Source organism: Mixophyes fleayi, chromosome 4 (assembly GCF_038048845.1).
Source record: "Mixophyes fleayi isolate aMixFle1 chromosome 4, aMixFle1.hap1, whole genome shotgun sequence".
Taxonomy (NCBI): Eukaryota; Metazoa; Chordata; class Amphibia; order Anura; family Limnodynastidae; genus Mixophyes; species Mixophyes fleayi.
The window spans coordinates 30,960,363-30,988,004 of NC_134405.1; the positions used below are offsets into that span (position 1 = coordinate 30,960,363).

A 27,642-nucleotide genomic window follows, 5' to 3' on the forward strand; every position below is an offset into this window, starting at 1 on the left:
TGAAATCAGCAATGACAAACATTTGCAAGATGGAGGATAAGGTGTGTTTGTAAAGACAAACAGTATGTGTGTTTGCATATATTAATTGCAAGTGGGGGCCAGATTGATGATTAATCAGTCCACATGTTAGATAGACAAAGACGACCTTGCAAAGCCTAACTCACATGTCTCTCTCATGGCTCACACATGAGCCATGTTGTCCATTAAATCTATCCAGCAATATCAAATCTAATCTATTTTCTTTCCACTACACTAGACTGCATGCAACAAATAATAATAGAAGAACTGCAAAACTTTCCCAAATGCTTACATTTCACTTTCTAAACAATATCTCATACAAATAACTACGTAACAAACATCACATATTCACAATGTTTTTCTGTGTACAAATAGTGTAAACAACACAATGTTTTTCTAAATCTTTCCAAGTCACTTTCTAAATACACTAACAATATCACTTATAGCCTTTTTCAATCAACTCAAAACAGATCCCAAACAGAGTAATCTTTCCATTCAAACATTGCAGATAAATCAACCATGTTACTCTAACAAACTATGTACTACTATTTCCATACATTTGCTATACACTTACACTAAACTGCATTAATTATAAGCATGCACTTCCATTGCACAGCACTTGCAATTTCCATTAGCCTTTTCCAGGAAGCACTGGGTCTATCATGTTACATTTCACATATTTAACTAACACCATAGAATTACCTATGTTACTAACTTTTCCAAGCACTTTTCCATTAAACACATTATTAAATGTCTTGATAATCCAGGATCTCACAAACAGTGTAATCAGAGACACACATTGGGGATGGGAACCAAATGTGATCTCTCCATGCTGTCCCATGTATTTCAATATCATTTACCGTTAAACTACTTATCCTTAAACTAACATTTTATTTAACTTATCTTCCTAAATAACACACTTAGAAACGACCACTTCTTAAAAGCTATACCATTTGGTCTGCGACTCTGTAATAAAACTTACAACACAGATATTTCTCCCACAATAACCTCTTCGCTAACTTCCAATAATATCTCTTAACAATAATCACAAAGCATGTAAAGACATCTACAGTATTTCAAATCGTCCTGTTGTAGCTTTCATAGTCTATAGTTTTATCATTTGAACACTAGCAATCCTTGTACATGTTCAGAATGTCCTGAGAACCCTGTTAGAGGGCTCATATATACTTTACTGTTTTTCAGAGTCCAAATTTGGAGAGAAAATCCTGCATGTGTGTCTGCTTCCATGTCCAGTTAACAAGAGTGAGCTTCTCCAAAAATGTTTGTATTTTCCAGTTCATTCCTCAATGGTGGGCGGAATCACAGTATCAGTTGCCTTGGTATCCTTTTAAGATGTTCATTTACTTGACCAGTGCCAAACAAAGCCAAACAATCTGGTTTTGCTAGATAGAATTCTAATGAAGAGTCTTCTCTCCATCAATCATCATTATCATCATCGGTGACTTAGACTAAATCCCTAAAAGGCGCAGGCTTTACGTCTGAAAAATAGCCTACTTCTGCGTGCACCGGAGTTTGAATTGGACGTATCTGCAGGGAAAAGCTTTTACTGTACATTGTCTAAGTGCATCCATCAATTCCCATCCCTGTTCCCTACCCCGAAATCGTAGACTCTCATAAGTGTCATTTGCTCTTGAAGATGAATCTGATGTGGCTGTGTTCCCTGGCGTATGCAGGTGCAGAGTAAATTGTGTGTATGATATGTATAAAATCACCATGTGAGCAGTGCATTACTCTTAGCTTCAGAATTGTTTGCAACTGTAACTCGACCTGGTTTAAACTTTGCTCTATGACACAGCGAAAGGATTAGATTGGGTTTATATACACACTCACAAACATGATAAGAAACTGTAAATTGTGTCAATGATCAATGATGTTCAGATTGTTTTCTGTACTTTATATATAGTATATAGATATGTGTTAAATTGGTATGTGTTAAAGCTGCATGAATGTGCACCAGAGCCTTCAGCAGAATTGATAGTCTATAAATATTTATTATAATTTATTTAAATAGCACCACCATATTTTGCAGCTTAGTGCAGAGAATATATGTCATTCACATTAGTCCCTGCCCCATTGGAACTTACAGTCTAAAGTCCTTAATACACATACACTAGGGTCCATTTTAGTCAGCAACTGGTGAAATAGAGGTGAAGCAATGACAGCCTCAATTCATTATGCTCTGTTGTGTGGTTAGGATATAATAAGAAGAGAGGTGCAGGTGGAGCAACAACAAAGGGGAAATTCTGGGCGGAACAACAATTACAAGGCAATTCCAGTGAATAAAAACCTATAGGAGTTACGTGTGAAATACAAAAGCCCAAATTCTATCAATAATACATACAAAATGCCACAGGCCAACTATGGAATGAGGCAAATATTCCACAAAACAAAACTGTATACCTGAGAGTGAAACAGTAGGAGAAGCACAGTGACGGAAGATCCAGGGTTTATGGCATAGTGGTGGGTGGGAGCATGGTAAAGGGAAGTCCTTAATAGACACATAAACAGCATAAGACATAGCAATTCCTGCTTAAAAGAAAAAAAAGGAGCACTAAAAATGGTCACTGTAGATAGAAGCAAATTACTCACCCTTACCTAGAAACCCTCAACAACACTACCCCTGCATACATCTCAAATCTCATATCAAAATACTCTCTCGTCCGCCCTCTTAGATCTACCTCTGACCTTCGCCTTATCTCGTCGCTGGTAACAACCTCTCACTCTCGCCTACAAGACTCCACCCTTGCTCCTCCCCACTTATGGAATTCCCTACCATGCTCAATCAGACTTTCCCACAGCCTTCAAATCTTTAAAGCTCTTTGTAAACCCTTTTTTAGAGGTGACCTTATTCTTGATAACATTATTCAGACTAATGCACCCTGACAACTATCCCAACCTCCACGCTAAGCAGCACTAGCTCCTCTTGTTTCAGCGGTGCCCTCTTCCATTTAGAATGTACACTCTCTAATGTGCAGGGTCCTCCATAACCTTTGTTTTCATGTCTGCATTTAATTTGTCTACATTGTATGTCCCTGCTTTATGTACGTACATTTTTCCCTACTGTATGGCGCTGCAGAGTGCTGTGGCACCTTCTAAATCTACAATAATAATAATAATAATAATAATAACAACCAGACATTCAGATAGAGGAGAAAGCTGAAAGAAGGAGCTTAGGCAAAAAAAGTGAAGTAATAGATCAAGGCAGTTTAAATGGAACAACTTCTGAGATAAATATCAGAGACAGGGAAAGTAGGGTAGGGATAGACAATGACAATAAAGAACAGTGAAAGAGACAGGAAACTGAGACTGTGACAACTAAGAGAGGGTAGAAGGACTGCTGAGAGATTGTATCTACATCATCCTATTACTAAGATAGGAATCCTGCATGATTGCCCTGTTTGTCTGTGGAGACAGACACCTGCACCAGGATACCAAAGGCCAATGATGTTTTTCCACTTTATTATGATCAGCAGATAAGTATTACCACTTAGAGCAAACATCTTACATTTTACAGAGTTCATAACTAGTTTCAACTAAAGCCCTCGCTATATGAACTAGCTCCTTTTGGGTGCTCACCTAAATAGACATAGCGTAAAGTGGGAAGAATAATACAGTCAAAGTTTATTGATAATATCTACTCAAACAAGTGCTGTGGTAACTCAATTACTAAACTTTAAAGTAAGCTTATAATTATAATTAATTATATAATATTCTTATTCTCTATTACTGTGAATAGAATCTGAGTTACAAGGACCCTACATTACTTACAAGTAAAAAAAAACTAGTTAATTATGACTTACCCATATATGTTTGCCATTAAAAATAAGTACATTATTATTATTATTATTATTATTATTATTTATTACTAATTACATAATAATAATAATAAGAAGAAGAAGAAGAAGAAGAAACATATTATTATTATTGTTATTATTATTATTAATAATAATAATATATAATATTTTAATATATTATCAATTTAAACATCATTAAAAAAACACATTAACAGTGTTAAAAAAGAAGATATTTATTGTATTTACTATTTCTTGCCAGAATAGAAGTATACAAAATAAACACAGGAAATCTCATTAAATAATATAAATATATAACAATAAAATATACACTCTAAATAAATTACATTTGTTACACATACAGACACAAGTACAGCTACTAGTGTAAATATACAGTGTATAAATAATTAAATATTGTTTCAAGTAAATACGTTTTCATAGGCAAGCAATTTATTCATCTGGCTAGAGATAGGTCATTCAGGGACTCCTGTGCTTTGCTAAAAGTTGGTGTACAAACAGCTCACAGTTACCACAGTCCAAATAGGCTGAAAACTTCCCTGTCAAGTATCTACTAATTCTCTGACACTGCATGATAGCACAGTGGTAATCATTCCACATTGCCCTGTAGCCGTGGGTTCGATTCCAGCCTGGGTGACATATGTGTTGAGTTTGTATATTCTCACCATGTTACCATTTATTTGCCAGCAAAGACATACTGATCATGGCTGAGTTACACTGTGATTTCATGTTGAAGGAAAAGCAATGTGTTTTTTGCTTCCTGATATGCAGTTTGATCTGAGATAGTGCTATAAACTTATGTATATTAATTCATTAATACTGTAATAGTGATTATTATCACCTTATATGTGTTACATAATATCATTTTCTAACAAATATGTTTTATGTGTGTGGCTACTATAAGTAGTCATGCTCGTGTAAGGTGTGCAAGAAACATCTAGGTTTCATCGCGTAACTTATGGTAGGTCAGAAAAGGTCAATGACACGCTATATCTTATAATGAACCAGTCCAGAATCCTTGAGGAGCAGTAGAAGCTTAGAAGATACATGCCATGACCTTCAAGGAACAACTGTAAAAGTCCTGATTGAAGAGGACTGATTGACACAGTCTATAATTTCCCAAGACAGTTGTGAAAGATCTTCTCTCCTAGTTATATATAGTTCTGTCATAACACTGTGCAAATGGACAGCAGGAGAAAAGAGCATCTCTTCATAATGACTTGATGCACTCAGTTCAATACTGTCCTCAGCTGGTTGACTCCCAGAAGATAGTGTCTGGCATAATAATAGGTCTGGGAACAGTCATCTGTTGAAAAGAAACAAGGTTTTATTAGATAGAACAGTAAACCTTCTTAAATATCTGTATAAATTCTAGACCTTTTGATGCTGACGGACAGTTCTTTATGCTTACTTCCAAGAATGAATAAATACAAGAATATGGCATGTTCAGAGTGTTACAGTGTTGACTGAGATACAGTGCATTATGGCTTATCCTAGGGATAGCACTTGGTGCTATTCCTATGCTCACTGCTGTCTAGAAACAGCCCGGTGCCTACCTCTGTTTCTTGCAATGATCATATATTATATTTATTTTGTCTCAGAATTACTGCACCTTTTGCACTTTGTTTGATGACCCTTACCATGAAATCTAAATTCTCACTTCCAAAGGTCAGCTCTCATTTTCTATTCCCAGGACCTAGTAACCAACTCTACTGCATGCATTTCACATACAAACACTTCTGTCCCTAACTCCCTTCTCTAGTGCTCTCCTAATATTTGAAATAATTTTTCATTTTTATCCTTCATATTCTCACCTTTACATTTGTGTCCACTTTATCCAGGTTTGGTTGGAAGTTGGAACCTACAGAACCTGGAAGAAACAAAGGTATTGTTAAAGTTATTTTATGTTGGAGTCAGAACAACATAGCTCTGGAAAATTATGTGGGATTGTTGGTCGAGGGCCTGTTTTCCTTGTAGCAGATCTTCTGCCTACTAGTCTGTGTTTGGATTAGAATAAACAGAAACCATAAGGCATAATTCCATTTATGATGTCCAATCTGTGGATAGTTAACCAACGGCTGGGCAGTCCTATTTTTAATGTTTGCAACCATTATCAGACACAAACACAATTTCAAAATCGGTAACAAGGTTCCCATATAGGCAAATTGTGCACTTGCCATGGGCAGCAATGTTTCAGGGGTCAGCATAAAAATAGCTTTATAATAATATTATAACTTTTTTATTTAGATTTATTTTTATTATTGCTGCTTGGTCTTTACCAACCATCTATTTTTCCCAGTAATATTAATGAAGATGAGTATTTGATAAGACATTTTGATGTATGAAATGCAATAACTTTCATATTCGTCTAGTAGCTCAATTTTCTGTAGAGCTCCATAATAAGGCTTGCAATGTTCTGCAGATCTCTGTTATTAGTACGTTTAGAGGATGAATGTTCTGCAGGTTACTTACCATTAATATTGCTGTAAGAATTGGGAAGTTTTCCAGGTTCTTGACTATCCTCCTCCCATCCATCTTCATACCATCGTCTGTCATTGTCTATTAACCTGCATAAACATTGAAATAATGTTAAGTAATTATTAAGATATATTTCTTTCTTCTTTCCACATTATATTTCTGGTTAAAAAGATTTATGCTCTTCAAAGCTAAATTGTGATTTATGACAAAAATAATTTAAAAAATCTCAAAATAAAGCCTAACAAACATTTTAACTCACACCAAAACTTTAATAAATTGCATTCTGCTGTCAGGAGCTATCATTATCCTAACAGAAATGATAACTATGGGTATTTGACTTTATTTGTTGTTGTTCTATATATTGTTTTCCTTCTACTTGTTTTATCTTATATTTTATGATTTATGGGGGGGAATTCAATTCCCCGTGTTGTTCTTTAGCGCACTATTACCATTAGTATCATCATCATCATCATCATCATTTATTTATATAGCGCCACTAATTCCGCAGCGCTGTACAGAGAACTCATTCACATCAGTCCCTGCCCCATTGGAGCTTACAGTCTAAATTCCCTAATATATACACACACTCACACAAAGACAGACAGAGAGGGAGACAGACAGAGACTAGGGTCAATTTTTGATTGCAGCCAATTAACCTACCAGTATGTTTTTGGAGTGTGGGAGGAAACCGGAGCACCCGGAGGAAACCCACGCAAACACAGGGAGAACATACAAACTCCACACAGATAAGGCCATGGTCGGGAATCGAACTCATGACCCCAGTGCTGTGAGGCAGACGTGCTAACCACTAGGCCACTGTGCTGCCATAAGAAAACATGTTTCCGCCCGGTCTCGAACCGGGGACCTTTCGCGTGTTAGGCGAACGTGATAACCACTACACTACGGAAACTTCCTTAGTATGGCAACTGCTGTTCATTCTTACCGCTACTAGGGTAATTTCAGCGCTGATTTTTGCTCGCAGCTCCCCTGTTCTTTACAACAACCCTGGGAATCGAATTATCCCCATGGAGTTAGAGTTTGAAAAAAAAATTTGTATGTTTTGATAAAGTAAAGCAGTACCTTTGCAATTCTATCCTCACTCATTTGAAAACATACTATGCTAAAGAATGTGAAGCTTAACATGATTGTACTTTTTCTATTGTGCCTGAAACTGGTGAAAGGTAGAGTTCAGAGTTCAAGCAGTAACAGAGCAATGCTACAAAGGTTGTCCAAATTCTAGCGTCACCTCCATATGACTAAGAATGACTGTAGTATTGAACTGGGAATGTTAAGTTAACTGGGTGTGGATTCTGTTTCACAACTCTTATCTGTAATTGTAAGGGCCATATAACAATAAAAACATATTACTGTGAACAATATTTGAACACAACAAGTACAGAATTTATAAAAATTGATATAATTGCATATTCTGCCTCCTTGTGGTTCTTCACAGACTTGAAGCTAACCACAAGAATCTCATTCACACTTTTCATTGGAATTATTAAAGAGATTTCACCTTTAGACATCCCCTTCTTCATAAGGTCTAGTATCGGTACAATACTATTTTTATCTCTCTATATTTGCTATACTGTTTTGCTAGCTAGCTTAAGCAGAAGAGGTTGCTGCCTTGGCAACAGGGCTTATCGGAACACCTTGTCCCAACAATTTTCTGGGGGAAAGTTTAAATATGTTCTGTACATTTGCCAAGTACACAACTTTTTTAAACTAATTAGCCAATATTGTTTGAGGGAACGGATTTCTAATGCATTATTATCCTATCGTGTCTTATATCTGTGCACATAAGATAAAAGTACTCACTTGTCTTTGTCTGACACATTCCGACGTCGGTATGATATGACAGCCAGAGTCACAATTATAATGAGCAACAAAGCTAATCCGGCAGCCACTCCACCATAGACGCCAGGTTTACTGATAGGCAACTGACATTGGTCCCCTGTGTACCAAAACTGGTCCGATGATTCACAACTGAGGATATAGAGCAAAATATAAGTGATATGAAGAAATATGGACACGTGGAAGAAGTTAAAACAGTTGGAAGATGGAGAAAAAGAGATGCAATAAACAGGAACGCTGAGATTGAGTGAGTGACTTACTAGCAGTGTGGTCCTTTCAGTGTCACTGAGCACTGTCCCCTGTTGCAGTTCATAGGACTCTCACTATTAGCGCTGCATCTGGAAACACACTTTGTCTCACCAGAGACATTTCTCGGAACATAATATTTCTCAACTTCCTCCGGAATTCCAGTTAGATTTGAGCAAATTCCTAAATTTTTTTACAAAAAACAATGTAATAGCTGACTTAGTACTTTAGCTACTTTTTTCTATTTTTTTAAGGCATGACCTGTTATATTTTCTATAGACAACACACCTATACATTTAATAAATACTAGACGTAACTACATTCTATGGGGAACAGAATGACATTAGTCTAGCAGTAATTTTCTGTCACTTATACAAAATGAAGGAAACTGTTTTGTAAGCAAAACCAATTTTGGAAGCTCTTGTAGGAGGGGTTTTGTCAACCTCAAGATTTTTAGAGGAGGAAAGAGGTTCTACTACTTTGTCCATTACATGCATTAGTGGACCCACTGAAACACTGGAACTAACGAGCACCACTAAGTAAAACTTTGCATTTATTTTTCATCTCCTGAATCTTCTTGCCACACATATATTATATATTTAGATTATTACAATAATACTTGCTCATTATCATACCTGAGGTATCAATTGTAGAGTTTATAACTTTTGTTTCACTGGCCTCAAAACACAGGGTCTCTGTATAAGAAAAAAAAACAATAGAATGGAATTTATCTGTAATGTAACCAAAACTTTTACAAATGAATGCATAATTTTTCTCCTAATTAAAGGACCTTTTATGAGCAATGTAATGTTTTTACGTTGGCAATTCCAAGGACCAGACAGTGGCCATGAAATTAACTGGAGGGCAAATCGATACAAAAAAGAACAAGGGTCCACATTTTTAAATGACCTTCAATGATCATTTACAGCCTTACAAACACAAACTTTTCACAGTTCAAATACAATTTGTGCCTGTTTTTGCGCAACTGTGTCAAGTTTTATGCAACATGAAGAGATTTTATATACAACAGCAAAAAATTCATCTGGTGAAATAAGATCCCAAGATCATGGAGTGATATGCTGAGTATGAGCAAGGTGCATAGTTTTCTGAGCAACTGCAACTAGTGCATGTAGGATTTAAAAGTGTTTTAGGGAAGGAGGAGGGAAGAGGAATGGGGAATGGGAGAGGTCTAATGCTAGGCTGTGACAAGCCTCACATGGCATGGCCATGCCTCTACTGGTGTAATCACGCTCCCAAAGTGATATGGTCACGGTCTCTTTTTCCAATTTCTAGTAGACCAATGTTGTTCCAGATGTGTTCTATTTGGGAATGCTAATATTGTAATGTAATAAAATGTTTCAAATGCACAAGAGTGCCAAACGTAAGAAAACACAGTCCAAATGTCTCCTCATTCCCATGATAAGTTTAAGACTTAAATGAGGCTACACAGAGCAGTCTTTTTTGAAAAGATTTAGAAAAGGGGTAGTCCCAAGGTAGCATCAGACAGGATTGTAAGTGACGTATTACTATTTCCACTATGTGTTTTTCTGGTGCACCAGCAAAAGGTCACACAAAGCTCTTTTGTTGGACCAGTTCCAATGACCATAAAGCAAGTGGACAATAGGGTCCTTTTGCCCACATAGAAATTAATTGGAGCCCTGTATGTTTTTGCTGGTCATAATAACAGTTTTCTATATAAAAAAAAATGCATTAAAAATAATAAAAACTAGAGTTGAGCAAAACTGTTGCACAATTTCTGGCAAAATGAGTTTCACAGCAGAACATTTCGATTTGCAGGGGTAGAGTTCTGTTCATGCTTTTGCTTTGCAATTCCACACTGTTGTTAAGAATTCTTATTTTGCTGAATTCATGGTCCATAAAGATAACTGGAATGACGACAGTGTGATTGTAATGTAATAATTGTAACATAATTAATTGCTGTCATTAATCATTTATAACTATACAATAAAAAGTAAGACAGATTTTCTTTACCAGCAGTGCTGGGGAAGTTGTACTAGTGACACCTGTAGACCATTGCAAGTTACTGCACTCCAGATAAAACAAGGCTGCAATGATACATTTACTTATTTTGTATTGAGTTGCTTCTTTTTTGTGGGTAAATGCCCTCTGTCTTGCCATTCAAATTTTTCTGTTCTATAAATCTTCAAGAGCATGCATTAATTAGGCTTTATATATATATGGGGTAGATCTTGGTGCATATTCTTCAATACAGCATGGTGCATATCACAGAAAAGATAATGCAATGGGCTAGTTGGTGAACTAGGTGAGTTAATTGCTCTATAGGTATTTATTATTGTTAAGTTCCACCTTTTTACTGCATATATTTTGCTATGAACAAAACTTGCGATTCTTACCGTCATTCAAGACCATAGATGTACACTCTGTGCTTTTTATTATTGCCGTCATGTCAGATACAACGCTGTCAAATTTGTCAATGGAAACATGAAGTAAAACCAGATGATCAACTATGATACTTCCTTTCCTGAGATTAAAAAAAAAGGTGTTTACTGTTACATGCAGAGGATCACAACAAACAATAACTTCAAATGAATTCTACTTCTTTACACCAAAGTTGACAAAATGTAACACTCACTTGAGGGAGATGATCTTCACACCATTGTAGTTTGGAATCCTACCATAAACTAGTTTCATCTGCAATAAGTAAATGTAGGACATTTGTCAAGTCAAGTCTGGGTGATGATGGAAAATGACAATTGTCAAGTGAATGCAATTCTAAAACAGGTCATATATAGTAATGAAACATATATTGATTGACTTCAGTTCACCAACATACCTGCTCCTTGAACCGTTGTTCAAAAACACCATATTGTAGTGATGATGTGTCCTTTAGCTCTTCTGTAAACTCTACATTCTTCACAGTGACTGTAATATCAACTGAGGCTTCAAGTTCAGCTGTGGTGAGAAATATAACAGACTTTTGAGTATTCCGTCCCACTTAATGTATTTCTGGAACAAGGTTTTCACTAGACAACATGTTCATGGGAAAGAATACATAAGCCCACCTGAATATCTAAAACAGGTCTCAAAATATATATAAGGTGTTATATTTTTCTCTGCTGGGAGACTTATTGTAAGCCTCTGTCCTTACAAACATAAAATATGGTTTCCCATGGCTGAAATCCCTGGAACTTCATATTTAACAAAATAAAGACCTCACGTTTTGAAATATATTGAAGACTATGCAAACAGCAGTCTCTGACTGAAGAATTTTCGAGATTATCATGGTGCTGTGATCAAAACATTTGGAAACCTACATTGGGGTGGGATCCCCATTGGGAAGATATGAAGTAACACAAACATACCTGATCTCATTTCAGCTACGATAAATTCACAATGAGTCCCGTAGAATTTTTCTCCACACACACATTTTATGCCATCGTGATAACCACTGTTGCAGTTAATGACAGTACCTATAAACATTAAAGACTGTTAGAAGATCTGAGCACATCTGGGTCATTGAACATAAAATAAGTATACATGATAATATCTGGTATTGATTTAATTTGACTAGCTAATCCAACAACATAATTATCATGAACAGATTTGAGGAATTGTTTGGCAGCATCAAATAATAACTACTGAACTAATTATTCAAGCTTTACAAAGCAGATTTTACTTTCAAAATATGTGATTCAGTATTAGAACATCTATGTAAAGGAAAGGCTGCATTAGGGAGGGGCTAACCTTGAGAACTGGGTCAAACATCCAACAAGCTTCACAACAAATACGTTTAAGTGGGTGTGTCATCAGGTTTAATTTAATTATTGAAAATATCATCGCTTTATTTTTAACGGGTTACTTATTAACAAGAGTTTATCTCTTTCTCGAAGGAGAAGGGCTGCACACCGTATATACTATTTAGCACATGTGGATGGCAGTATCTTTGCTCCTCTGCCGACCACTAATAAGCACTAGAAGGGCTGAAACACTCGATAAAGGATATTGATGGAGATACTCAGCTCCACTCACTGTACTTGCATATTAAACAGGTAAAGAAGTATCTTCCCAGTGACAGCCACATGGTGCTTATTTTTGTTTATTTTTATTTTTTAATTTTTTTTGCAATGCTCAGTAAACATATATGTGTGAAGTAGAAGAGATGCTAGGTGGTAAGCAAACAACTAACCAAACATTTAACAAACAATATCTGAAACATGGGAGTATTCTCTCCTAGAGCCTACAAAATATTATTTAAATAAAACAGTTTACTTAAATAAAGACGAGGCAGTCATTTAGGGGATCTGACAATATGCATGATAATGCAACTTTTCAACTCAAAGAAAATCATGAAAAATGGTCACAAAGTGCCTTAATGATGTTCCTTGATCTTAATTATTTAATAGATTATGCTGTCACTACTGTGACAAGTTTAAGTATAGTTCCCTTTAAAGACAATGAGATTAGATGACAAATTACATAATCCAAGTAATAATTGTTCTTATTATCTTGTTCATGCTTATAGATAATGGTGTTGAGGTTTTTGTGGTTTGTTTTTCTTTCTGCTTTGAGGCTATTATTGTTTGCCAAATCTACAGATCAAAATTCAAATATACCTGTAGCATGGGCAATGAGAACTTTAGGAATCTACTGTAGATAAAATACACTACAAAGTAACTGAATCAGAGGACAGAACATTTGGGATGTTATTACATGTCCAGTCGTGTAAACATGAATAATTTTTACCTGGTTTTTTAGATGTAGTTGGCATTGTACTTGTGATAGGCAGAGCTGTGGTAGTTGGAGGAACAGGGATCAATGTGCTTGGTGATCCAGTTGTAGTTGGGCTGAAGGTTGTCAATGTCATATCTCCTGTTGAACTAAATGTGGTATCAGTAGTATGTTTAGTTGGTTTGGATGATTCAACAGTAACTGATTTAGTTAAACTGGATGATTCAGCGGTAACTGCTTGAATTGAACTTGGTGACTTAGAGATAAATGTGTGTGTTGGTTCAGCGGTAGCTGACCCTGTTGGACTGGTTAATTCAGCAGTTGCTGTTTTTGTTAGAATGGATGTATCTGAAGTCACTGATGCTGTTGGGATGAATGTTACAGATACAGATTTTGTTGACATGGTTATTTCAGAAATCACTGATTCTGTTAAAACAGATGTTTTGGCATTTTCTGATTCTGTTGGGCTGCGTGATTCAACAGTATTTGGCCCTGTTGGACTAGTTGATTTAGCAGTAGCTGGCTGCCTGGGACTGGATGATTCAGCAGAAGTTGGTTCTGATGGGCTTATTAACTTGGTATAAGCTGTCTCTGTTGGACTTGGTGATTCTGGAGTAGCTGTCTTTATTGGACTAGATGTTTCAGCATTATCAGGCCATGTTGGACTGGATAATTCAGCAGTAGCTGGAACTGTTGGAATGGTTGATTCAGTAGTTGCTGTCACTAATGTACTGGATGATTCAACACTAGCTGGTCCTGTAGGGTTGGTTGATTTAGCACTAGCTGGCTTTGTTGAACTGAATAATTCAGCAGTAACTGGACCTGTTGGTTCAGTTAATTCAGCAGTAACTGGCTTTGTTAGACTGGTTGATTGAGAAATATCTGGAACTGTTGGACTGTTTGATTCAGCAATTGATGTTTCTATAGATGTGGATGAGTCAGCAGTAGTGTGCTCTGTTGGATTAGATGATTTAGCAGTTATAGCTTCAGTTTGAATGGTTGATTCAACAGTTACCGATTCCGTTGCAATTGAGGACTCAGCAGTTGCTGACTCTGTTGGACTGAATGGTTTAGCAGTTACTGATTCTGTTGAAATGATTATTTGAGACGTTATTAATTCTGTTAGGATGGATGCTGCAGTAGTAGCAGCTGTTTTTGTTGGACTGGATTGTTCAGAAGTATCTGGCTCTGTTGGATTAAATGTTTCAGAAGACAATGATTCTGTTGCAATCGATGATTCAAGAGTAGCTGGCTCTGTTGGACTAAACAGTCCAGCTGTACCTGGCTCTGTTGTAATGGAAGTTTCAGCAGTTACTCTATCTGTTGGATGGTATGATTTTGTTGGACTGGATGACTTAGTGGTAGCTGACTCTGCTGGACTGGATGAAACAATAGTGTGTGACTCTGATGAAGTGGAAAATTCAGCTGGCTTGGTTTCACTGGTTGATTCAGAATTCTCAGAATCTGATGGACTGGTTGATTTAGCACTGTCTGTTTCTGATAGACTGGATGTATAAGAAGTCACTGCTTCTGATAAATGAGAGGTTTCAGCAGTAGATAGATGTGCTGGATTGGATGATTCAGCAGTCACTGCTTCTGATAAATGAGAGGTTTCAGCACTAGATAGATGTGTTGGATTGGATGATTCAGCAGTCATTGCTTCTGATAAAATGGGGGTTTCAACTGAAGATGGATGTGTTGGATTGGATGATTCAGCAGACACTTTTTCTGATAAAATAGTGGTCTCAGCTGTAGATAGATGTGTTGGATTGGATGATTCAGCAGTCACTGCTTCTGATAAATGAGTAGTTTCAGCTGTAGATAGATGTGTTGGATTGGATGATTCAGCAGTCACTGAACCTGATAAATTAGAGGTTTCAACTGTAGATAGGTGTGATGGATTAGATGTTTCAGCTGTCACTGCTTCTGATAAAATTGTGGTTTCAGCTGTAGATGAATGTGTTGGATTGGATGATTCAGCAGTCACTGATCCTGATAAATGAGAAGTTTCAGCAGTAGATAGAAGTGTTGGAATGGATGATTCAGCAGTCACTTTTTCTGATAAAATAGTAATTTCAACTGTAGATAGGTGTGATAGGTTAGATGTTTCAGCAGTCACTGCTTCTGATAAATGAGAGGTTTCAGCAGTAGGTGGAAGTGTTGTTTCGGATGATTCAGCCGTCACTGATTCTGATACATAGGAGGTTTCAGCTGTAGACAGATGTGTTGGATTGGATGATTCAGCAGTCACTGAATATGATAGTTCTGTGGTTTCAGCAGTAGATGGATGTGTTGGATTAGATGAATCTGTAGTCACTGCTTCTGATAAATGAGAGGTTTCAGCAGTAGATGGATGTGTTGGATTGGATGATTCATCAGTCACTGCTTCTGATAATTGAGAGGTTTCAGAAGTAGATGGGTGTGTTGGATTGGAAGATTCAGATGTTAATGCTTCTGATAATTGAGAGGTTTCAGCAGTAGATGGATGTGTTGGATTGGATGATTCATCAGTCACTGCTTCTGATAATTGAGAGGTTTCAGAAGTAGATGGGTGTGTTGGATTGGATGATTCAGATGTTAATGCTTCTGATAATTGAGAGGTTTCAGCAGTAGATGGATGTGTTGGATTGGATGATTCATCAGTCACTGAATCTGATAGATCAGAGGATTCAGCAGTAGATGAATGTGTTGGATTGGATGATTCAGCAGTCACTGCTTCTGATAATTCAGAGGTTTCAGCAGTAGAAGGATGTGTTGGATTGGATGATTCATCAGTCACTGCTTCTGATAATTGAGAGGTTTCAGAAGTAGATGGGTGTGTTGGATTGGATGATTCAGATGTTACTGCTTCTGATAATTGAGAAGTTTCAGCTGTAGACAGATGTGTTGAATAGGATAACTCAGCAGTCACTGAATCTGATAGATCAGAGGTTTCAGCAAAAGATGGATGTGTTGGATTGGATGATTCAGCTGTCACTGAATCTGATAGATCAGAGGTTTCAGTAGTAGATGGATGTGTTGGATTGGATGACTCGGCAGTCACTGCTTCTGATAATTGAGAGGTTTCAGCAGTAGATGGATGTGTTGGATTGGATGACTCAGCAGTCACTGAATCTGATAGATCAGTGGTTTCAGTAGCAGATGGATGTGTTGGATTGGATGATTCAGCAGTCACTGTTTCTGATAATTGAGAGGTTTCAGCAGTAGATGGATATGTTGGATTGGGTGATTTATCAGTCACTGCTTCTGATAATTGAGAGGTTTCAGCAGTAGATGGATGTGCTGGATCGGATGTTTCAGCAGTCACATAATCTGATAGATCAGAGGTTGCATCAGTAGATGGATGTGTTGGATTGGATGACTTTGCAGTCACTGAATCTGATAAATCAGAGGTGTCAGCAGTAGCTGGATGTGTTAGATTGGATGATACAGCAGTCACTGAATCTGATTGATAAGAGGTTTCAGCAGCAGATGAATGTGTAGGATTGGATGATTCAACGGTCACTGAATCTGATAGATCAGAGGTTTCAGCAGAAGATGTATGTGTTGGATTGGATGATTCAGCAGTCACTGCTTCTGATAATTGAGAGGTTTCAGCAGTAGATGGATGTGTTGGATTGGATGATTCATCAGTCACTGTTTCTGATAATTGAGAGGTTTCAGCAGTAAATGGATGTGTTGGATTGGATGATTCAGCTGTCACTGAATCTGATAGATCAGAGGTTTCAGCAGTAGATGTATGTGTTGGATCGGATGTTTCAGCAGTCACAGAATCTGATAGATCAGAGGTTTCAGCAGTAGATGAATGTGTTGGATTGGATGATTCAGCAGTCACTGAATCTGATATATCAGAGGTTTCAGCAGTAGATGGATGTGTTGGATTGGATGATTTAGCACTCACTGAATCTGATAGATCAGAGGTTTCAGCAGTTGATAGATTTGTTGGATTGGACGATTCAGCTGTCACTGAATCTGATAGATCAGAGGTTTCAGAAGTAGATGGATGTGTTGGATCGGATGATTCAGCAGTCACTGATTCTGATAGATCAGAGGTTTCAGCAGTAGATGGATGAGTTGGATCGGATGATTCAGCACTCACTGAATCTGATAGATCAGAGGTTTCAGCAGTAGATGGATGTGTTGGAGTGGATGATTCAGCACTCACTGAATCTGATAGATCAGATGTTTCAGCAGTGGATGGATATGTTGGATTGGACGATTCAGCTGTCACTGATTCTGATAGATCAGAGGTTTCATCAGTAGATAGATGTGTTGGATCGGATGATTCAGCAGTTACTGAATCTGGTAGATCAGAGGTTTCATCAGTAGATGGATGTGTTGGATCGGATGATTCAGCAGTCACTGAATCTGATAAATCAGAGGTTTCAGCTGTAAATGAATTTGTTGGATTGGATGATTCAGCAGTCCCTGTTTCTGATAGATCAGAGGTTTCAGCAGTAGATGGATGTGTTGGATCGGATGATTCAGCACTCACTGACTCTGATAGATCAGAGGTTTCAGCAGTAGATGGATGTGTTGGATCGGATGATTCAACTGTCACTGAATCTGATAGATCAGAGGTTTCATCAGTAGATGAATGTGTTGGATTGGATGATTTAGCACTCACTGAATCTGATAGATCAGAGGTCTCAGCAGTTGATGGATGTGTTGGATTGGACGATTCAGCTGTCACTGAATCTGATAGATCAGAGGTTTCAGAAGTAGATGGATGTGTTGGATCGGATGATTCAGCAGTCACTGATTCTGATAGATCAGAGGTTTTAGCAGTAGATGGATGTGTTGGATCGGATGATTCAGCTGTCACTGATTCTGATAGATCAGAGGTTTCAGCAGTAGATGGATGTGTTGGATCGGATGATTCAGCAGTCACTAAATCTGAAAGATCAGAAGTTTCATCAGTAGATGGATGTGTTGGATCGGACGATTCAGCAGTCACTGAATCTGATAGATCAGAGGTTTCATCAGTAGATGGATGTGATGGATCGGATGATTCAGCAGTCACTGAATCTGATAGATCAGAGGTTTCAGCTGTAAATGAATTTGTTGGATTGGATGATTCAGCAGTCTCTGATTCTGATAGATCAGAGGTTTCAGCAGTAGATGGATGTGTTGGATCGGATGATTCAGCAGTTACTAAATCTGATAGATCAGAAGTTTCATCAGTAGATGGATGTGTTGGATCGGACGATTCAGCAGTCACTGAATCTGATAGATCAGAGGTTTCATCAGTAGATGGATGTGATGGATTGGATGATTCAGCAGTCACTGAATCTGATAGATCAGATGTTTCAGCAGTGGATGGATATGTTGGATTGGATGATTCAGCTGTCACTGATTCTGATAGATCAGAAGTTTCATCAGTAGATGGATGTGTTGGATCGGATGATTCAGCAGTCACTGAATCTGATAGATCAGAGGTTTCATCAGTAGATGGATGTGTTGGATCGGATGATTCAGCAGTCACTGAATCTGATAGATCAGAGGTTTCATCAGTAGATGGATGTGTTGGATCGGATGATTCAGCAGTCACTGAATCTGATAGATCAGAGGTTTCAGCAGTAAATGGATGTGTTGGATCGGATGATTCAGCAGTCACTGAATCTGATAGATCAGAGGTTTCAGCAGTAAATGGATTTGTTGGATTGGATGATTCAGCAGTCCCTGATTCTGATAGTTCAGAGGTTTCAGCAGTAGATGGATGTGTTGGATCGAAAGATTCTGCATTCGTAGATTCCATTATAGTTGTTGCTTGAGGAGTTAGAAACTCTGTTGAAATGATAAAAAAATAAATCAATTATCCAATGATATAAATATATTATTAAAAATAGTTTTAAAATATGTTCTAAAGGTCTCTGAATTCACAGAGCAAATAATGTACAACTGTATATGATTCACCACCTTTGTTATTCTTTTCAATAGAAGCAAAGTAGACATAAATTCAGGATTAGGAAAACACTGATCAAGGGTAAATAGAAGTACAATAAGTTAGAATCTACTCTTCACCGTAAAGAATAAGTTTGCCAATCTAATGTATATAAATTTGGCATTTAAGGTCTCATTTTTTATTATGAAAACCCATATAACTAGCAACAAAAAGATTATATTTTGCTTTCTTTGTGGCAAGACATTTTACCATCAAACAAAATTAGTGCAACCTTTCGGATGATACTTTCTCTTCGTCCAAAGTTTAAAGGAATAGGAGTTTGATTCATGAAATTAAGTGCCACTGATTTCATATTGGTTCATCCTAATAACAACTGGATATAGTGCTCAGTGAGGTTCAATTATCACACAGCCAAAGAGCAATGTTGCTTTACTGTGTTAGACGGTTGTTTGAGTACAGAAGGTGAATACATCTAAGTTATGAGTAAACCTCTAGAATAAACTGGAGAGGTTAAAAAGTTGGTTTGTTGAACTTGATTCGCATGTTGAGGGAAATGAGTTTACAAGGAATTCTTGTTGTGAAAGTGATTATAGTAGCACTACAGCCACTATTTGGTCAGTGTCTAGGACTCACATAACTCTTGAAATACTTTGACATCTATCTAGGATCAGGAGGTGGTAGCGAACAACAGACATACAGGGGAATAGCGGATTCAGCTGCACTTTCCATATATATATATATATATGTATACAAGTTAACCCGTGCATGATACTCATGCATTCTAGTCAAATCAAGCTACTTAAGGTCTTAAAAAGGTTCTTGTCATGCATTTGGGCCTAGCCCAGGCCTCCTCAGGGGAAGAGCGTTACTTCCCGATGCAAGCGGCCTTTTTATTGTGTGTTCATGAAGTAAAATTACCTCACGAAAATGAGTTTGACCCCTTAACTCATAAATTTAGCCTTTACTTACCCTCCCACGGGGGGAAGGGGGGATGATGGAAGTTAACTGACTTGACTATTCTAATTTTTTTGTCAAATAATGTCAGTATACCAAATTTCAGGTCAATTGGATGAGCCCTTTCTGAGAAAATAGTTTTTTCCACATACACACACACACACACACACACTAACGCACGCCTCTACACATGTGTGTTCATGAGGTAAAATTACCTCACGAAAATGAGTTTGAGCTCTACCAAATTTCAGCCCTTTTTGAATTTTTTTTCCCACACACACTAAGAATTTAGTAGGTCAGTGTATAACTCCACCCAGCAGGAGGCGCTGCAACTTGGTTTTTTTTTTCCACACACACACAGACAGACAGACGCCACTAAGCATTTATATATTAGATATATATACATATATTAGATACAGAAACGGTGCGCACGAAAGTTAAAAGTTCAGTATTTGGTAGTGCTAATTCTTAATCGTTGTATAAGTCCACAATACTTTAAACACCAGCAGACCGTACTCTGCGCGTCATTCCCTTCAAACACCCGATCTCCACGGGGAAACAGTAACACACCTATAACATCAAAAAGACAGGGGCGCTTCCATAGTGTAAAATCCAAGTAAAATGTTTATTTCCAAAACATTAAAATTGCACGTACCAGAACTGAAAAGTTTTCAGGCATAAATCAGTAGGTATCTAGCATCCAAGTGGGGATATCATATCAGTGTGATCCTCACAGATATTCCACAATCACCTCTACGCGTTTCATCCTTGAGGACTTCGTCAGGAGGTGTCACACCGTCTTTTTGATGTTATATATACATATATATATACATATTCACTCTCCTGCCCGCTCCCTGCGACGGCCAACGACCGCCGCCTCTCCTCCACTCTTATCACATCTTCCCACTCCAGAATCCAAGACTTTTCCCGTGCAGCCCCCCTTCTCTGGAACGACCTCCCTCATTCCATCCGTCTCTCTCCTACTCTGTGCTCCTTCAAATGTGCACTCAAAACTCACCTCTTCCTCAAAGCCTACCAACCATCTACTTAACCCCCATCTCCTTCCTTTAGCTCGTCCTCCATTCTCTCCTCTTGCCTCAACTGGCTCCTCTTGTGCCTGGTCTGTTTACCCTCCCTTAGGATGTAAGCTCATATGAGCAGGGCCCCCTCCCCTCCTGTCTCCATATCTGTTCTTCCGCTCCGTCTTTACTGCATATGACTAGCCGGAGTTTCTGAAGTATTGGTACTTTTTGTTCATTGTTCTGTATTGTTTCACCCTGTATAGTCTACTGTTAGTACTGTGTGCGGCGCTGCGGATACCTTGTGGCGTCTAACAAATATATGATAATAATAATAATAATAATAATATATATGTACATATATATATATACATATATATATATATATATATATATATATATGTATATATATATATATATATTTATATATATATATATATATATATATATATATATATATATATATATATGTATATATATATATTCTGTATATGTTAAAGCCCACAGAGAAGCAGCACTACAGTCTAATAGCATCAAAAAACAACCACCATGCTTGGTCCAGCAGAGAAGAATAGACCAGCACAAGCATTTTCATAGAATGCAGTTTTATTCACACATAAAAAGTGTTCCTATATCAGAACTCAATAATAATTCATATTGTTAATAATATTATATTTCTATAGGTATAATGAAGAGAAAATGTTGTGTCAATTAGATTCAGAACATTTAAGGCTCTATAAAGCCAATGTTTCATTGTAAATGATTTGTTGAATAAGCATTGATATAATTGAGATATCCAGGTAGTCAAAATGAATAACTTTCCAACAGTTTAATTCACTGAAAGATAATCATCATCATCTATTTATTTATATAGCGCCACTAATTCAGCAGCGCTGCACAGAGAACTCATTCACATCAGTCCCTGCCCGATTAGAGTTACAATCTAAATCTCCTAATATAATGAACATTATGCTAACACTTCTTCGAATCAATTAGTGAATCTTTTATTATTGGTTTAAACAAAAACATTGAGAGCAATGCAAATATTATACCTTGTTACTTTGATATAATTATAATATTTGTTGTTACTAGACAGCATTTTGCTAAAAAAAATACATTTTATAAGGAAAATATGTTCTGGATTCTGAAATATTTCAGTTGCGCTCACCAGCCATCAGTGGAATCTGTAGCACTTAAATTTGCTTAAATATATTATCTCATCTCTAGAGATATAACTCAATAAAACAACATCAGTCAATTGTCATCTTCAAGTTCTGCCCTCTATGCAAGATTATAACTACATATGCAATAGCTTATAGGCAGGCGGGATGGACAGTCACATCACTTCTTAAACGCTCTGTACTGTTACTTCAAAACATTTCACCAGAAATAGCTTTCACTATTTTATACTCCCAAAACCACATATTAAACCAGACAAGTCCTGTCATTTCAATTTATTAAAGTAACAATCTATTATATCTATTAGATTATTTAGCAATGATTTTCACATTTTTGCACCTAATATACAAAGTTTACTACTATAAAGCATCCAGCTCTATTGCAGAATAGCAAATGTATACATAAATTTATAATAATAGTAATAATAATAATAATAATAATAATAATAATAATAATAATAATAATTTTACCAGCAAGGCAAGTATATACATAATGCAACAGCGAGTATATTCATTTATACCAATAGTAATAATACTACCACTAAAGCATGCAGAATAGCAAGTGTATACATGCGTAATCAGTTGCATATCTATAATGGATGCAGATTGCACAGTGCACACGGGCCTGTGAGTCAAGGGGGCAGAAAGGGACTAGTCAGTGACTCTGACTGGTGTGAGTCCCATGTGATCTCCAGTCATATAGCATCCATGCAGAAATTGGCATAGACTCTGACACCGTGCCGAGGTTTTGCTATCTGCTGCGCAGACATCAGCGCCATATTGCCACGTCAAATTGCCCCCACAAAACTTTGAGCAGAGGCCCATTGATCATTGCATATCATAGAAATAATGCTACTACCAGAGGATGTTGAATTGCAAATATATCCATAAATGAATAATTATAATAAATATACAACGCATGCAGAGCATAACTGCATGAGTTTGAGTAATAAATAAGAGGTAGAAAGATGTGGCTCTCAAGCTGTTGTGGAACTACAAGTCTAATCATGCCCAGACACCTGTAGTACAAGAGCTGGAAATCCAGAGGATGTCTACTTCTGCCACTTACCAATCATCAGGCAGGATAACAACAGGAATGCTGTGGACCTCCGCAGAATCCCCATCTTTCTGGTCCCTCAGACACCGGCTCTCTTTTGCTCCTGATTTTTGTCTCTTACTAGTCTTAAGATGTGTCTTCTACACAGTTTCCAGGTACATTCACTGTGCCACAGCTGTATATCTGCTCTGTGATATGTGTAAATAAATGTGGCTTGCAACACTGGAGAGTATGCATTTATATCAGAGAATATGACGTGAGCACAGGACGTCAGCACAGGGAAGGAGGAGTTATAAATGACAATTGGCATAAGTTGACGGAATAAGTTGACAAACTTTATACAAGTAAGCTACGAACGTAAAATGTAGCTATAAGGGACAAAGTCCAATTCAGTTAAAGGCCAAACATAGTTCAGACAGCTTCAAACACATGAGATTACTAAAGTTCCGTTTTCTGTTAATTTATACTTCATTCACCATACTAACCTCTCTCTGCAGAACATTGCTCTTTTCCATTTAGCTACTAGTAGCTGCACCTGGAAAAAATCTGCACAGCATTTCATACGGAGGGAGTCCATGGGTCGTGAAATTGAATAGATGGTTTTCTGAAAACCTCTTTTAGTACTCAGAAGGCAAAAAGAAATCCTGAAGAGTTTTGGTCTTTGCATTTTTTTCTGATACCTGCAAATCATTTCTTTCACACTGAACTTATAAAGTAAAAAAAAAAAAAAAGACTATAATTGTTCTGCAGAGCAGTGCATTTTGGACCCATAGCTAAATTTGTGTAGGAGCCTGGCAGAGCCAGTCTAATCTCCTGGGCCCCTCTCCATGCTCTCAAAAGAGCATAACTAGGGCCACTTCTGAGCGTGCCCGGTCTAGCATGGTCTGGCTCCAGAGAGCCTTCATCTTTGCTGTTTTTAGGAGCAGAGTGGGGGCCTACAGGGAAGCAGTGGTCTCACTGTTGGGGGGCAACCTGGCATTGATGGGACCCCCCTGACTCACCCCTTGGTCTCCATAGTGGTCTCACCCCAAGCACCCACTACAGTTTCTCCATTGTTGTATACAAGAAATTATTCTATGTTCATTGCATTACAATGGTCACTTTACTTTCACTAAACATCACAGCATGATGCAGTGTATGAATGAAAACAGAGGTTTTGCTGTAAGTGGTGCGAAATTGCTTTACTTGTCTCCAAAATAGCGTAACATGCAAAGATTGTGAAAAAAATGTTCCCTCTTTGAAAAAGGATGAAGAGAGGGCTTCCCTGTACCTGTCTGCTGAATCCTCACCTGTTTCTCTCATGCGTCACAGTTGCTCACATAAGTACAATAGTTCAGCAGTATACACATTCTGATCATGTCTAGTCTGCTCTTTCTTACGATTGCTTTATTTGTGTTATTTTATTATTGTGTTTGGAGGCGGGTTTGTGTGGGGGTTTTGTATTATTTCTTCCTGTTTTCTTAATATTTTCATATTAATAACCTGTTAGCAATCTGTGTTTTATTTTACTGTTTGAGATCCACCACAACTGCTGTGAGACTACTCCATGGACCAATGAATCTTACTGGAAGTTCCTTACAAGATTTGGATCATTAAGAGATGAAGAACACAGATGTTGTTTTTTTTTATTTTTTCATTACATTTTATGGTTAAAAAGAGGAGTGTGATTTATTTAAATTTTGGGTTGGTACACTACAGGTCGCAGCAGGCCCTTTATGCCAGGGCATGTTGGCACTGGTGGTTCCCCAAGTGCCAGCATACCCTGGTTACCATGGGTATGCTAGTGCTTGTAGTTCTACATCCACCAACATGCTGAGACTGTCAGTGGCAGCCTGGGCTTGCTTGGACTTGTAGTGCAACAACTTAACATAGTGTTTATTCTAACTTTAACCCTCACCACCCAGGGGTGTGTGAGCCCTAGTGCTTTCAGCAAGGGGCTATGTATCCCTAAGGAGGGTGCCCGCATTCTTTTTTGCGGACTTCAACTACCTTGGGAATCCTGCCCTGTGCTGAGTGTCATCATGGCAGGGGAAACCCATGCTGCGGGTTCCCCTGCTATAGTGCCACCAACCCTGCTGGCACTGTCTAGTGCTGGTTGTAGTAAAATCACGGGGACCCTATGCTCCCCCTTTCCTGATTTTGCTACTACCAGCACTAGGCTAGCAGCACTAGGGTTAATTTATTTGTGGGGGGGGTCACGCTAAAATTTGCTTTGTGTCGGCGGGTCCGGTGGCTATGTACCTGCCGGACTCGCAGGCATTGCGCATTTAATGTCGGCATTATCACTATCAGCATGATGTCAATGTCCAGCAAATGGAAATGTCGGCAGGATAAGTGTCACTGTTTCTTCGGTAGAAAATGTGACTACCACCACCTTATGTCACCTTTCAGTCTTCCTCCATCCAATTTCAAGATGGGACCCTTTGTTTTTGTTGGGGAACCTGGATGTTTTTGTTCCCCTTGCCTATTTAGTTTCCTGTATTCATTCAAAGATCTCCAAAGTATCGATCCCTCAAGTATCAACCAAAAAGGCAGAGGTGGGTACAGCAATAATTTACCAGTTAAAACTGGAAAATCCTAATGTGGAGTTCTAGTAAATATTAATAGCAAAGAGCTAATAAATATCTTCGATTTGTCTTAAATTGATCCATAAGAAAGTCTCCAAAATGCAGAAGAGGAGCGTTGTATCAGTGCTGTTTGTTCTAGATCGCACCGTTACTGCATTGGGGTCCACCCCTTCACTGCCACAGTGGAAATGACAATGTTTTTAGGGGGCACAGCGCTAAAAAGGAAACAGAGCCTCCAATTGATCCATCATAGCACTTTTTATTAAATATGAAACAAAATTAAGAATTGAACTTATAGAACCATAAAGAACACATCATATTGCCTGAAGAATGATTCTTATCTGAAAAGCATAGCAGGGGACCCAAGGGGTTAACCCAGTCACTCCCAAACTTTCTCAGTTCAAGGCACCCTTACGGTCTCCATTAATTTTTTCAATGCACCCCTAAGCCAAAATAATTAACAAGTTGTCTCCCGCCTTGCTTACCACCAGCTCTGCCATGGCACCCCTATGAGATCGCCGTGGCAACCCAGGGAGCCACAGCACACAGTTTGGGAACCACTGGTTAACCTATGGTACCCTTTTTATAATGTATGGCTCTGTAAGTGCAGTTGTTACTTTTTTATAATTTTTAATACAATGTTATATCTGTTGCTCCAGCTTCCTTTTTAGCGCTCTGCCTCCTCAGAGCTCTCATATTTCCAATACACACAATAGCGCATAATAAAACTCCCAAACCATTCTACACCTCACAATACATTTCATATCTAGTGTTTCACTTCTCCAGGTTTTAAACCTAGGACAAGAGAACCTCTGAGTAACGAACAGAGGCACCTAGATGGGGATGGGTAACTGCATCATTCCCCTAAAGGATGTCACAACAGTCATTAAAAAATAAAAATATATAAATGTATGAGTCAAGACCAAAGGAACAGTAAACTTAGCATTGACTCTCCTTGCAACTGACGTGAAGACAGCGAGATTTCAACACAAATAGATTCTAATTACTCAAGATTGCGGACTTAGTGGACTATGTTTACTTATGTCACTGATGCTATAAATGCGAGAGTCAGCCTTATGGTTCAAAGTCTAAACCAAAATGGAACAGTCAGAGGGGTCTGGGTTAAGAAACACAGATATTTCCGTGCGTGAGATATAGATCTTATGTACATTTACTTGGTGGACTCATGTACTGTATGCCTTTTCTGTTAAATATTGTTGCTATTAATGTCACAGCTAATTTACAAAGTGATTTTTATAAACAATGAGGACAATCTAGAGTAAAAACTGTATTGAAAAGGGTGAAATAAAAGCAAGAAACAAAAAAAACCTCCACTTGTAGGATGCATGATGTTTGTTTTATGTAGAAGCCTGTTTGACACCACGATCTAACTCCATCAGTTTATTGAAGCTTGATATTACTAGTACTACTGTAAAGTTGAGACAACCTGTTCTGTTCATTATGTAATCCTGGGGCTTCCCACCACCTCCATTCCCCTCCTCACATAATGGGCTTCATGTAAAGTTGGACACATTTTGAGTTAAATAGTTATGGTTGATGAAGAAAGTACAAGTGCCAGCATGCCCTGACATTCAGGGCTCGCTGGGACCTGTAGTGCACCTGTAAAAAAAAAATACACTGAAATAAATACGCGCACACTGTGTACTTTATTAAACAAAAATGACTCCACAACACATTCCCTGTTTTAATGATTTATTGCTCACCTACATACAGGGAGTAGGGTCCTCTTCTGTCTTCCAGCTATGCAGTGGGATTAAGAAAATATACAATGAGGAACTGTTTAGAGTCAGAACCCAGATGACAGG

General features: G+C 37.8%; 1 protein-coding gene and 1 non-coding gene across 2 annotated transcripts; both read right to left on the bottom strand.

Annotated features, from left to right (window-relative positions):
- Positions 1-4,372: 4,372 nt before the first annotated feature.
- LOC142151162 (uncharacterized) lies at positions 4,373-23,440 on the bottom strand. Its single transcript, XM_075206521.1, has 12 exons — positions 23,262-23,440; positions 13,152-18,923; positions 11,771-11,878; positions 11,242-11,360; positions 11,041-11,099; positions 10,802-10,929; positions 9,062-9,121; positions 8,441-8,609; positions 8,145-8,312; positions 6,321-6,415; positions 5,663-5,718; positions 4,373-5,154 (listed from the first exon to the last, which is right to left on the bottom strand). Exons 1-12 carry the CDS (start codon positions 23,314-23,316, stop codon positions 5,095-5,097), a joined length of 6,849 nt encoding a protein of 2,282 aa, XP_075062622.1. The 5' UTR covers positions 23,317-23,440; the 3' UTR covers positions 4,373-5,094.
- TRNAV-AAC (transfer RNA valine (anticodon AAC)) lies at positions 7,164-7,236 on the bottom strand. Its single transcript has one exon. It is a non-coding gene; the product is annotated as a tRNA-Val (tRNA).
- Positions 23,441-27,642: the final 4,202 nt, after the last annotated feature.